This window comes from Thunnus thynnus, chromosome 16 (genome assembly GCF_963924715.1).
Source record: "Thunnus thynnus chromosome 16, fThuThy2.1, whole genome shotgun sequence".
Lineage (NCBI taxonomy): Eukaryota > Metazoa > Chordata > Actinopteri > Scombriformes > Scombridae > Thunnus > Thunnus thynnus.
In genome coordinates, this window is record NC_089532.1 from 14,195,423 (window position 1) to 14,209,742 (window position 14,320).

At 44.3% G+C, this 14,320-nt stretch overlaps 1 protein-coding gene across 2 annotated transcripts in view; it reads left to right on the top strand.

Annotated features, from left to right (window-relative positions):
- The window catches only part of msrab (methionine sulfoxide reductase Ab), a 48,594-nt gene that overhangs the window by 14,253 nt on the left and 20,021 nt on the right, over positions 1-14,320 (top strand). Inside the window, exons 1-4 of one of the 2 annotated variants that reach the window (XM_067614086.1) lie at positions 835-1,068; positions 7,425-7,493; positions 7,627-7,746; positions 11,904-12,008. In XM_067614086.1, the coding sequence (XP_067470187.1) occupies positions 882-1,068; positions 7,425-7,493; positions 7,627-7,746; positions 11,904-12,008 (481 nt within the window). In that variant the 5' untranslated portion in view covers positions 835-881. Of the gene's footprint in view, positions 1-834; positions 1,069-7,424; positions 7,494-7,626; positions 7,747-11,903; positions 12,009-14,320 lie in introns of those variants that run through there. The other variant, XM_067614088.1, reaches the window with a different exon arrangement.

The window sequence follows — 14,320 nt, forward strand, 5'->3', positions numbered from 1 at the left end:
TTCAGAACTTTGAAACTACAGTAAAAATGACCTTACTGTTATTGAGCAGGTAACCTGAAGGCAAATATATTATTTATTAAAATTATGAAGTTATATGACTTTGCCATTTGTCAACAGTTATGACCCAACCAACCCAATCGCCATTTATAAAGAGCACAATATAGAGAGCATCTCTGAACATGATAAACCTTCCACACTATTTTACTCTACTCCACCATCATATTAAAATGCACATTCAGTGGTATAATCACCAGATTGATGTGTTTTAAATCACTTATGGAAATGGCCAGTAGGGACAGGTCAGTCTCTCCATACCTTTTTTTTTTATTGGGGTATAGTGGTAATGCTATTTAAAAACATCTTATGGTCACTACTGAGTGTCAGATAGCACTTACACTGTCTCTGGACATGACTCTTTCCTCTACAGATGCTTTATAATATTTGTATAATATGGGATGCAGGACTGGAGACATTTTATAGGCTTTTAACAGGCTGTTACTCATACAGATTAACCCCAAACACACGCATTCCTTGATGTAAAATGTACCACAAAGGGAAACCTACCCAGCCAATACATCCAATACTCAAACCTGATAGAAGCATCTCCCACAGAATGAGCGCTGATAATTCTTGGCGAGAGCTCATTTGCATGCCGAACGGCGTGGATATTTATTTAAATTTAATTTCGTTCCCGCACACGGTGCAGTGTAGGCTTTTGTGCCAAAGTCATATTAACCCCTTGACTAGTTAATATGCAGTGCACGACGTTGCCCACGCACGATGAATATTCATATTGATGGCGTTTTCGCCGCCGCCGCCGCCGTCTCTCCGCCCCTCCCTCTAGCTGCCGTCCCCGTTGTAAAACGCAACAGCGTGGCGCTATGGAGGCATCCCGGAAGACTTGGCCGTTTTCACAGTTGTTGTTGTTGTTGTCCAAAACACAAACACAGACCGTTTGGCTGCTTCTAGTTTGTGTGTCGCTCGCTGTTGCTGACTCAGATATGGCAGATCAGCTGCCAAGCAGAGACCGCGCTCTGAGAGGAAGAGAGGAGAAAATGGTCGTGGCAGGTAAATAACGAGGTGACAAGCTGTATTCAAAATGATAGAACCGCCACGGGATGACACCTGGTAAACTGCCCACGTGGTTGAGTTAGAAGTGACAGAACATGTTAAATATTGACAGAGAATAAGAGAATAACCGCATCCTGTCCAACCAGGATTAGAGAAATGGCCGGAAGTATATTTCAAAATGCTTTACATGTGAATACTGGTTTCTTAAGACATAGTGTTTGATTAAAGTGACAGTTGATATAATGGCATTGAAATGACAGCTGGAGAGAAGAGTTGCAGATGTTGTGTTTTCTCCCAAAACATCTGTAGGCTATAAGGCCTACATAACTGATTTTGTGGTTTGAAGGCACGTTCATCTGCTCCTCCAGCAAAGTGTCTGTTAGTTTAATTTAAGTTTAAAGTAACTTTTTTTCAGTATAAATATTAGAGAAAACAGAATATGGCTCTTTTGACCACAGGTTTGAACTTTTCTAGTGTTTCCCTTCCGCAGGATACAACAAAAGGGGCAAAACTTCATTTTAAGAAATTACAGGGTTCAGGGAAACACGAGTTGTCTGGGCTTTGAAGTATTTACTTGAATGTCCTTGACATGAATTGAGAATCTTTCACCAACAGTCATCTTGACACGGCTCTTGAGTTTTTACCAATCCAAACATGTAGTTAACCTGTCCGTCAGTTATTCCAGGGCTGACAGATAACACAACAGAAACATAATTTCATATTGACTGACGTGATTATAACAGTATCAAACTGTCTCGCAAACTTTTGTTGCAAGATTACTTGTAGTGAAAGCTGAAGAAGCCCAAAAAGTGAACATTTTTCAAAGTTATTAGTAGAATGCTGTAAAATTTGTGAGGGTTTTGTGAGTCTTGATGTAGAAAAGTCAGACTAAGCAAGCAATAGTCGATGAAGTACATTAACTCTGACAACCGCCAGCACCTTTTTTGTGTTTGTAGTTGATGGATGTGTTTCTGTCTTAGAATATTTTTTAAAAAAAAAGAAAGGTTGGCTATTACCAGACTTTGTTGCGATAAATCTTGGATAAAATAGGCTTTATGCAAACATGTTTCATATTTTTACCTGCCTTATTAATGATGATTTCCCCCATTTGAGTTCTGGCAATGTGAATATAATCTAGCACACCTTTTTAACCTTTTAAAAACAAGTACGCCCCAAAGTAAATTTGCTGTAATACTTCTTAGCCTGTTTGCTGTTTAGAGATTTAGTTTGTGAACAGTAATGAAATCTTTTGAGTCCGCAGCAAAATCTGAAGTGTCAGCAGAAGCCTGTTGGGATGTATGGTGGGATTGTGTTACAAATAGCTGATGATTAAACCAGGATAAAACAAATCTGTTGGGATCAAGTTCTCAGCACCGTCAGAGACATGCTGGCACTCACAGAAAATATGACGTTGCTGCTGTTATTAAAATGCTTTAGCTGGTAGTCTGGAGTGAAGATGTTATTGTCCGTAATAATTTTGCAGAAACACTTTATATTGCTCCCTCTTTGTTTATCTGATAATATCATCCACTCCTTCTGTGTGGCACATTATATCTGAGTCAAACCTCTCTCATCTCTCTCATCTCACCTTGTCCTATCCTTTCATTCGGTTTTTCATCATACTATTTTGGGACAGGAGGGCTCGTAGGAGCATGCGATAAAGGAGAAACATGGTGCGATTTGAACCTGGTGCTCCCAGTCATCACCTGCTCAAGACTAGAGCATCCACAAAATGCATTGTGGGAGCTGGGTGTGAGTTCATAGGGGGAAGCATTGCGGCAGCGTCCAGAGGCCCATCTGGGCATTATGCGCATGAAGGCTCCGCCCCGTCGTAAGTTCCTGCTCCGTCTGTCAGAGCAGCTCGGAGACGCCGCATGGCAGAAATCTGTTCCTCCCCTTTCACCGTGGGGGGCAGCTTAGGTGGGGACAGGGTTGTTCTAGTTTGTGTATGTGTGTGTTGTGTATTGGAATAGCATGCTTCTGTGTTTGTCGGTGTGGCCCAGTAAGCATGAGTAATTTAGGAACTGCAAGGACTGTCTCCACATATGCCCTGCGCTGTCCCAGCCTTGTGTGTGTAGGTGCATGCACACGTTTGTCCCCGCTCTACAATGAAGATCACTAATTTTGAAAGTTGCTTTTGGCCCTCCAGCCTCTTTTTAAAGAAGCTCCTTGTTCTTGTTCAGACGTCCCAGCGTCCTCTCCGTCTCCTCCCTCTCTCCAGTCTGTATAATGTACTCTGTGACCTTGGCGAGAATGATCCAGTGGCAGATTGCTACATGGTAGGGGCACAGTAGCTATTATTTTGAGGCAGTGCAGGATAGACTGCCAATATTTCTTCCAAACAGGATGGGGGAGGTCAGCTGACCAGAATCAATCTCTGTTACATGCTTCACTATAACTCTTAAAAGCGGGTTCATGGCGAAGATATATTTCTGGCATTATTTCTTTGTTGTTTTCTCATCTCTTGCTGTCTCCAGATGCCCTTGCTTTTTTTTTTTTTTTTTGGCTTTTGCAATGAGCACAGAGGGGAAGAAAGTGAGAAAGCATGCAAATGAAGTGCACAAACAGTAGATAAATAAATGAGAGAGATTTGCTCATGGGCCGCGCTGTGGCTCAGTGATTAGGATGGCTGCCTTATTGCAGGGATGTCTTATGTTCAGACGTGACCCCGAAATGAGGAGTTTGCCTGTTGTCCCTGTGAATTGGAGACTCTGTTTTCCTGTAGATGTGAATGCGTTTGTTTTGTTTGTGTGTTAGCTCTCCAATTGGAAACATGTCCTGGCTGCATCCTGCCTCTCGTCCAATGCATGCTGGGATAGCTCTCCCTGACACTGAAAAGTATAAGTGGTGTTGAAAATCAATGGATTAATTTGTTCTTTCACAGTTTTCATTTACTGTGCAGATAAAAAGAAGATGCAGTTATGTATTTGTGCTGACCAGGTGGATGCTGCTCCCCTCCTTTCCCCCTCAAATCAGCTTTTGAGTGAGGATATTTGAGCAGGCCCCAACAGGATATGCCTCCATCTTGCTGGAAGCAGATAATGGAGCCAGTGCTATAGTAGGCAGTCCTCTCCATGGTAACAGTGTTTCCGTTGCTAGGATACAGAATGTATGGAATGCATGGATGGCTTGAAAGTTGTACTCCCTAGAGTCTAGACAGTTTCCCCCACCTTAACAGTTTTAAATATATGTAAAACACAGTGTCATAATACCAAGTTGGGTTAATTGTTTTAAGGTCATGGCCCCATTGTTTCCTCTACTTACCTCTTACTGTTCTTAAAAATGGACCACCTCCCACCAGCCTTGCCTGTTTCCTCCCCTCCCCTCCTTTGCCCCACTCTTTCTCGCCCCTACCCATCCTCCCATACAGCAGAGGGTAGTTGGCACCAGTATAAAGCATCAGCCTCCTCCGACGACTCGTGCCTGACTCTCTGCCAACCTGTGTGAAGCTAGAAACAGGAATAGCGAGAGGGAGGGAAGAGGGAAAGAGAGAGAATGGATTTTTGGAAGGAAACAAACAGAGCAGCCTGGAAATCGACCTTTCCGTCACCAGTTTTGGCATCCGGGGATAGTACCTCTCCCGTGTCTCTGCGTGAGGGGGCAGCAGCGCTTGGACTTCGGTTTTACGGGTGAGAAACACGGGGCCACGGGTAGAACCGGAGGGTAACAAAGACTAAATGCCCACCGAAACAAGTCAAACTGGATGTTTATTATCCGCTAAGCAACAGATAGATTGTTGTGCCCTTGACTGATGGTAACCATGATACAAGCACAAGACCTGCCATAAGACTGGCAGGGCACCGGGTCCGATGTTTTGGTTCTGGTCCAGCCGCCTCCAACCACCATGCTAAAAGCAACAAAAGGTGACCAAAGTATTCCGCTTCAGTCCTGCTGCACTGTATAGTCTGCACTGCGCTTTTCAGATATCCTCGAAAACAAAAGCGCACAAAAGAAATTACGCCCATATCTCATCCAAGTTGGAAAAAATCCTTTTCATGAATCCTTCCCCCATATTCAGCCTGTTTTCTTCTTTTGTAAGCTCAGTCAGTCACCCTCCCTGCTTGTTTTTTGTCGTCCTCTGTTCTTTCTTTTGCTGGCGTAGTCAGGCAGCGTAGTGAGGGTATTCAGCCAGTTCTTTCTCAGTGCCTGTGTGTGTGTGTTTGTGTGTGTGTGTGTGTGTATGTGTGTGTGTGTGTGTGTGTGTGTGTTAGGTGGGGTAATTCTGGCAGAATGGGGGGTGGGCGCTGGGCTGGCAGGGGGGACTGCTGGGCTAGGCAGAGTGAAAGGAGCCAGCCTGGCACTGCCTGGACCTCTGCCAGCTGCTCCATGGGAGAAATACCCACAGCAGAGGTTGGTGTGCGAACGATTGTGCGAGCGATTGCGTGTTTGTGTGCGTGCAGGCGGGTGTGCCTGTGTTTGTAAGAAGAGAGTGAGGGATGATGGGAAAGGTGTGCAAGGAAGAGAGTGTGAAGTGAAGATGGAGAGCAGCTGAGAGAGAGACGAGAGGGTGGGGAGGTTTGGCTCGCAGTTAGCTTCTCTGGACAGTGCTGTGTCGGCGTGTTTTTTGGCTGTCTTCATTTTTACCTCTTTTTTTTTGTTTGTTTATTTGTTTGCTTGTTTGTTTTCTGTGTGTTCTTTCTTGGATGAAGTGCTTGGTCTTTTTATATAGCGCCCAAAGGCATGGTGGTCTGAAAGCCAAAGAATCCTTCACTGCCTTTCTGCTACCCTCATCTGTTGCTTCTTACTGGCTATTTACTCCTTTTATTGTTTTGGCAGGCTGATCTCTCCTCCTCCTACTCCTCCTCCTCTATCACACACTTGTCTCTCTCTCACTCTCTCATTTTCTTTATCTCAGTCATTTAGCGATTTCAGTACTTTTTATCGCTGTGGCCAGAAACGGGAGGACAAGAGGGTCAGAGTGTGCAGAAGATAGAGCTGAAACAAATTCACAAAGGGAAGATGAAGATTTCTCCTGTACTCCCACCACCTTAAGTCACCCCTGTGGACTGAGAATATTTAGCTAGCACAAGTCACTGACACAGATATACTTTGATTGCAGCTGACTGTGCCCGTGAACATGACCTGGCAGTGCCAAACAACCTGCTGCTAAAAGACAGAACTGTCGCACAACAGGAGGGCAGGAAGGGACTGCCTGAGGGCAGCCAGGCCTGTGTGACATTTTAGGAGTTCTTTATGCTTCTACAATCTGTTATTTCAAAAAAAAAACCCAAACAATTTCTGTCTAATGTCAAGAAGTGCCCTTAAGGTGGCACACCAAGACAGGCGTTATCAGCTCAAGTGCTGCGGTGCTTCTTTTGCTTCCTATATTCTTCACAACACTTATTAATCTTTAAGGACCAGACATGGCAAAACTGTTTTTCAGTTTTACTCGCTGGCCTTACAGTAAACACTCAATCTGATATAAACTGCAGGTAACAGTTGTCACAGTAAAAGAACATCTAGGAAATTAACTATAATGTTTGTGTCAGATTAGAGATTGTTTGCATTCAGGTCAATGTCACATATCTCAACTCTGAGCGGCCAGAGAGCAATCGCACATTGAACTCCAAGCAAGCATCCATTATTGGTGTGTGCCTAAGCTCATAGTGTACCCTGTGGCCTGTTTATCTCTAGACTAATATTAGTGGTTGCAGTACAAACCAGCCTTGCTTAGTGGAGATTTGCACGCTAAGTCACCTCAGTCTTCTTAAACCCTAATCCTCCTCACACATCTGTGGGTTACACGGACACACACACACACCCGCATACACACACACACACACACACACACACACACACACTGACTTCCTTTTTAGCACTCTAATTCCATGCAGCACAGTTGGCACTAGGATGCCCCCCCCCCAACACACACACACACACACACACACACACACACTTCAGTTTGTTTCACCTATATGGCATTTTTAACACGGTGAAGAATAGGACAGCATTGAGTCTACTTTCAAGCCCTTCCCCTGCTTGTGGGGTTATACACAAAGCAACAATGTCATCATTGGTTTACTTTCTGGACACCTGATGATACCAAGCCCATCACCGAATACACTCAAGAGCGAGATCAGAAAATAAGTGCTTCACCATGTTTAATTGTGGGCATTGAAGAGAGGACAGCAGGGATAGAGTGGCGGTCAAAGCCGTGTAATCTCTTAAATGTCTTCCAGCGCAGAAGCCTCTGGCTCTGATCCACTGGCCTGGGTCAGCCTGTAACGAAGTGCAGACCTATGAGGCCTAGTTGAAGCCGCTAATGGGCCTCTTTGCTTGCATGCTGTAATTTGTAATGTTGAAACACAGTGTTTTGATTTGATTTCACATTTGCACACTGCCTCCCTTCACAGACAAACATGCGGTTAATGGGAATCCCACTGTGGAGCCATTCCCAGAAGGCATGGAGACCATCATGTTTGGTGAGACTGCACAATCACACTTCTTTAAAAATCAGTTACCAGTATGTGGTCATTGACACGTTTTGGTAAAATGTTGGCCTCTCTGTAGGTGGTACAAAAGCACTAATGATGTGTGTGTTGTGTATATGTCCAGGTATGGGCTGCTTCTGGGGAGCTGAGAGACTTTTCTGGAGGCTTTCAGGAGTCTTCTCCACACAGGTGGGCTACGCAGGCGGCTTTACACCCAACCCCTCCTATCACGAGGTTTGCACAGGTGATATATGCTGCACCGTGTGTGTGTGTGTGTGTGTCTGTGTATTTGAACATTTTCATGTATGCACACCTTCTACACTTTGGTATATATTAATCAGTCATGGTCCCTTCATGTGAGGGGGTGAAGAGGGTTGGCAGTACATTTCACTGTAAGATCAGTCAGGGTTTGAGAGACCAAAAAATGCAGAGGGAAAAAGAAACAGAGTTGGAAAGGGTGTTTTTAAGTACAGCTCTCACATCCTCTCGCCCGCCTTCCCTTCATCTGCAGTCAACTACTCAGAATGCACTGCTCCAGATGGGCTGCACCCCCCGTCCCCACCCCCCCATGACCTACTTGTAAGGATTGGGCTCTGTACTGTGCTGTACTGCGGCGTTTTTCAACAGAGGTTACTGTTTATGAAGCGCCATAAATGGGCTTCTCTCCCTGAGACTATGATTTGGCAAACATGATGCTGGAGATACAAGCTTAAATTCTGTGTATTTGCTATCAAATCCCTTGAAAATCTTTGGCTACCCATCGGAATTTGCTTCTTTTCATTTTCCTCATCACAAGATTCAAATAGATTCATGTAGGGCATTGATATATAATTTAAATGAAGATGTCTAGCTCTGTTTTACTCCTGCGTGCCTCTCTTGTGTTTTAGGAGTCGTGAGATGTTAGTTTGAGGCATCTCCATTTCTGAGGGTACATCATTGCAGGCAGGCATGGAGTCTAGGTGCAGGCACAGCATGGGGGGACATGGAGAGGAGGGGAAAGACGCTTTGGGCTTGGCTGGCAGACTTTCTGAGCAGAGCCCTTCAAGGGATTGTATGTTTCCTATCTGCTTCTCTCAGTCTCTCTCTCTCCCTCTGCTCCCCAGCAACAAGATGGTCAGCTATGGAGGAAGATGGAGATTGAGACAGATGACAGAAAAAGAGAGATTGAGAGCTGCAGCAAGTGAGGGAATGGGTAAAATAAACTTTTGACAGGGAGGAAAATTTGAGAAAAAAACGTGTGAGAAAGAATGGTTGTCTGTCCATCGGCTGAGAGAGTGCAGGCGTCGCTCCAGTGGCCATGACGGAGCAGAACACTGCGACGGCATGAGACCGAGGAGCTGTCAACACAGCCAGGGCAGGACAGACAGCTGGACAGACAGACAGACAGAAAGAAGGGGCTGATGGAACTGTCAGCAGAGCCAGGGAAGGATGGAAGGACAGGCAGATAGGTGAGATGGTCTGACGGACAGAAATAGGAGTGGTTGAGGTGCAGTCAAATTTGTCTTGGAAGGACAGACACATACAGACAGTGGAGAAACGTAGAGAAGTAGATGTTATAATTGATAAGTGTACTTAATTTTGATTAATTCAGTCCAGTCTGTTTTACAAATGGATGTACACGTGTACAGAACAGAATTAAGGCTTGATGCTGTAAACTTTTTGCTGTAAACTTAAAAGTCCTCATGCCTAAATGACAAAATAAGTTGCTGAGGTTGTCAGTGTCTTCCAAAACAACTCATATGACTGTTCCAAAAATGACTTCTGTCAGTTTTTTTTGATCTGCCACCTCTAAGATTAAATTGAGTTTAGGCAACTAAAATTGCTTAAAGGGGACCTATTATGCTTTTTGTTATTTTCAGTCATATATATATAATGTAACAGTGTTGGATGTTCATATTAATGATAATGATGTAAGCATACGTAGAAATAATCTCTGTGAGCAAAAAGCTTAGGCTTCAAACTGTTCTGGACACTCGGCTTCCAACAGATTTTTCTACTTTCAGGTGGAGCCGACGTCAGCGTGTGATGGATTTCGTTATATGGTCATCTGCTCCACACACTGCACGCGAGTTCACTGCTACGCTCTGCTAACATTATGGCATTTTTCCATTGTTTTGGGGGTAGTCACACTGAGCCATGACTCAAGTGTAGCTGGCACGCTGTGAGTATTTTTCCATTACACAGCATGGCAAAGTAAAATAAGTAGTTTACCTGCTGGAGGTGTGCTGGTCGTCTGCAGCTCTGAACAAAGAGCTCCAAATATGTCCATGTGTTGTTGTGTCAACTACTCTGCTAATTCGGTGACGAACACATTTAATTTCTCCCGTCAGTTAGTCATTTAAAAACTTTTAATATGAGGCAGTAAAACTGGAAATGTTGGGTTTTCATCAACGGTAACTTAACACGACTCTGATACGGCTGTCCCTCGGCAGGCTTCTGGGAGGCTGGCCAGTCAGAACAGAGTAGGCTCATCAGGAGGGGGGCCTTAAAAAGACAGGAGCTAAGACTGCCTGTTAAGAGACAGAGGCTGGACTGAGGGGCTGGATGAAGGGCCAGCATAAGAAAAATAAGGAGTTTTTTTTAACTGTGAATCATGCAAAGCTACTCCAGTGGAGTCCCAGATTAAAAATATAGAGCTGGAAATTATCACAATAGATTGCTTTTAAGATTTGGGAAAGATTGTAGTCATGGTTAAAGAAAACAGTACTGACTGATGGTACAAGATGGGATGGGACTACAGTGTACTTTGTGACTTTTGTGACAGTGTAATAATGTCATGCCTCTTCTGCATTTTCTACTTACAGAGGACAGTAATTAGGTAAAGAGTCAGGAAAGTGTTGAAACATAGATCGTTCTGTGTGTATGTTGCTGTTGTGTATCTGGTGAGGACATTCTTGCTAAATCTATCCATTCTATTGTTAGTGAAGCCAAGCTTAAAGCGTACAGGGAAGTATGAGGTAATTCATTTCATTTCACCACCTGAAGTCACTTTTTTTTACTGCATTCAACAGCAGAGAACAATTAAACAAAAAAAGGGCAGCATGATGATTTGGGAGGCCATCCTCACCCAGATGCCCATTCACCCTGCTGAAGGGTCCTTCAGCAAAACACCAATCTGTAACAGCATTAGTGGTCCTGGTCAGCATCACTTCTCAGCCTTTGCCTCCAACCCCGACCCCCTTCAGATCAGACAAGCGTGGAAAATCATGGTGCATGTTCACCTTTTTGCAACAGGTCTCAACAGCTCCTCTTGCTGCATTTGTACGTTCTGTTTTTACTGCTCTTTACCATTCTTGTTGACGTCCCTGCACCATGACTGCTAACCTCAGCTGAGTAGCTACACCCCAGCTCACTGCCTGTCCACAGCAAATTATATGCAGTCCTATATGGAGTGCTTGTGAATGTACATAGTGCAAAAGGTAGACATACATTAATTGTAATATTAACTAAGTATAGTATGTCATTTTTAACTGTATTGTTATTTTACCACAAAGAAAAGCTCCAGCAAAAACGTACTAATATCGAGTGAAAAGCATGTCCGTTCTTGAAGTCATGTTCATTTGGCATGAGATGATCCTTTCGGCGTGCTGAGTGTCATTTAGAGACAGAAAGTGGGTCTCAGGCCAGATGCATGAAATTGGCAGCGCTTCTTGTATTGTCTGAAATGCACCTGATGCATCTAGTTTTTTGTGTGTGTGTGTGTATATACTATATGTGTGTGTACACTTGTGTACGTGTCTGTAATATGTAAAGAAGAGAACTAAATGACTCACACCTACAGTCCTAACCTAACACCTCTGTATTTACATTTAGCGTAGGTATATGTGTGCGATGATTGTGTGAGTATGCCATCTCTGCTGTAAATGTGTGTGTGTGTGTGTGTGTGTGTCTGTACCTTCATGTGAGACCTAAAGCAGCCCCCAGCTTGAGAATGCCTGCAGGCAGCTTGTTGAAGCTTTGGGGTCCTGGCAGCTGCAGACAAGAGCGAGCGTCTGTGTGCTTTTGGTAACTTACACCATAAGCTGCAACCTTTACTGCTCTCTCTCTCCCCCTATTTCTGTCTCTATTTCTATCTCTATCTCTACCTTTTTTCCCATCCCATACAGCTATAAGCAATAACATAGCCCTATATGCATTGAACCTGCGTGGCTACCTGTGGCACTCACATGTACACCTAACACACAAGCATGAGATTCATAAGCTCTCCTGTGCAATTTTCAACAGGTATTTTTTACCACTTGACAAGACATGTAGACATCATTGTGTTGATTTTAGTGTTGTATCTAACATGGCAGCATTTCTGATGAGATTTAGAAATCAGGGGGGAGAGGGAGCAGTGAGTCAAGCAGACGTCATGTTAAAAATGTCATACTTGAATTCATGCGTTTGTTTCTTCTTCAGGTCTGACAGGACACACCGAGGTGGTCAGGGTGGTCTTCTCTCCTAAAGACATCAGCCTTGAGAAACTGCTGAAACGCTTTTGGGAGAGCCACGATCCTACACAAGGTAGCAACACACACAAACACATGCACAACCACGCAAATCCAAAAGTCGCCCTCAAATAAGACCCATCCCGAGGGGCACAGGGTGTATTAGAGCAGAAGGATGATGCCCAGACGTGTGCCTGTGTGTGCGTTGTGGTGGGGGAGGTCTCATGGGTGTAAGTCAACGCCAGACAGTGTTAATGTGTCTGAGATCCAGCCATCCATGGAGAGACACACCAGTGTGGTGCATGTTCAAGCCCCAACTGCAAAAAAAGAACCCTCTTTGTTGGAACATGTGCATGACATGTTCTTTGTCCAATGTAAACCAGCCTTTTGTCATTTGTGGGCTTCTAAATGATGCAATTTTTGTTCTGGGTAAAATCATGTGGGTGAATTTTTGTTTTATTGTGCTTGGTGCATTTCATGGGTGTATTTAATGCCTCAAGGGCAATTCTTTTTTTTTTTTACATCTCAACTAATTAATTCAGATGCTTTAAAGGGTCATTTACAAATACTTTTTGACTCAGTTCGGATGCCAATCCATGTTTCGACCTTGTTCGTCTCTCACTGAGTTTGGATCCTGGTCTCCTCACCTCTCCTCTTTAATGACATGTCTCTTCCCACTCATCTCTCAACTTCCCCCCAATGTTGACAAGGACCCCATCCCCCATGACCCATCTCTCTATCCCTCCATCTCTTAGAGTCTCTTGCTCTCTTGTTTTTTCTGCTCACTGGAGGAGGTGATGTAAGAACATTAATGCACCAGGAGGGCACAGGGTGTGTGTGTGTGTGTGTGTGTGTGTGTGTGTGTGTGTGTGTGTGTGTGTGGGTGGGTGTGTGTGTGTGTGTGTGTGTGATGGGGGGGGATGAACAAGGAACAGGGCATGAGAGAGAAAGGACAGGCAAAGAGGTACTCTGTTCACTCATATTGAATGTAGGGAGGGGCATGACAAGTTGGAAGAGGTGGATCAAAGATTCATAGGCCCGTCCTTCAGTCTTAAAAACCGGCTTGCACACACACACACACACACACACACACACACACACACACACACACACACAGTGACGTTGCTCACATCAGTTCTGTCATGTCTTTTGCATCTGTCATGATTGCTCTCTCATACGCTGTGTGACCTAAATACACTATAAATGTCAGCTTTGTTCGGCATCTACCACAACCACCGAACGAAATACACGCATAAGCTGACAGACCAGCTCTACCTGAGTGTTTTCACATATTCTTCACATTTCACTTCACCTGTTCAGCCAGAGGTGGCTTTACAAAAAAAGAGGCAGGGAGGGAAAAACTATTGAGTATTGAGGATCATCTGAGACCCACATCATCCCAATCGGAAGAGATTCTTCTCCTGTTCACCGTAGCCAAGGGCAGAGACACGTATTACTACGGGCAAAGGCACAGGCAGAGTCGAGCCGACACGCCACGGGGCAAAGGCAGTGAGGCCAAAAGAGTAGTCATGCATTTCCCCTGACTCACTGCCTTGTCTCATCTCATGTTTTATTAATAGCATGCAGCTTATTGTCTATGCACTCCGCTAGTTGTTTCTTTTTTTTTTTTTTTGTCACAGTTAAAACCAGGCGACATATTCCAAAATAACCACAAACTCAAATGTACTTTTTTTTTTTTTTTTTCTGGGAGTGTAACTCGTTGCACGTGACTTTAATGTGAATTCCTGCCGTCTCTCTCTTCACTGATTCTGGGTTCACGTGTAGCAGAAATTCCTCTGATTTGACAAATGTGGCGTGGAGTGGTGGAAAGGGGCCCGCTGGCTGTGCCTTCACGCGTGCTTAAGCTCCAATTTATTCTGTCCACCTTAGAGCTGGGCTTAAAAGAGAATGGTGAAATTAAGGAAGTTTTACACTTTCCCTTTTAACTGCAGATACTCACTGGAGATCATCGCATATGGAGACCAGCCCAGGAACATTATGAATTCCGATTTCTCCTGATAGATATCAACACAGAGCCCATCCTGGTTTATATACACACTATGTTGGAGGACATGTGGAGCTATCATGTATGGATGCATATTCAGTTGCATGCAGTACTTCTTTTTAATGTGTGTATGTATCTGCAAGTGTGTATGTGTGTGTGTGCGTGTGTGCGTGTTTTGAGATCTGTGCCTCTCTGCTTTGCCTCAGTTCAAAAGGGTTTAGTCCCGACAACGTGATGTCGGGCTGCGTCAGCTCCACCAATCCCGGCCTGGATAGCAACATTAGCAGCCAATCAGAAACTCCCAGCAGCCTTTGCTGTGTGCCCTCTTTCCATATTCAGCAACACTAGTCTCAATCTGTTGGCTTCCCTGGGATGTTGCATAA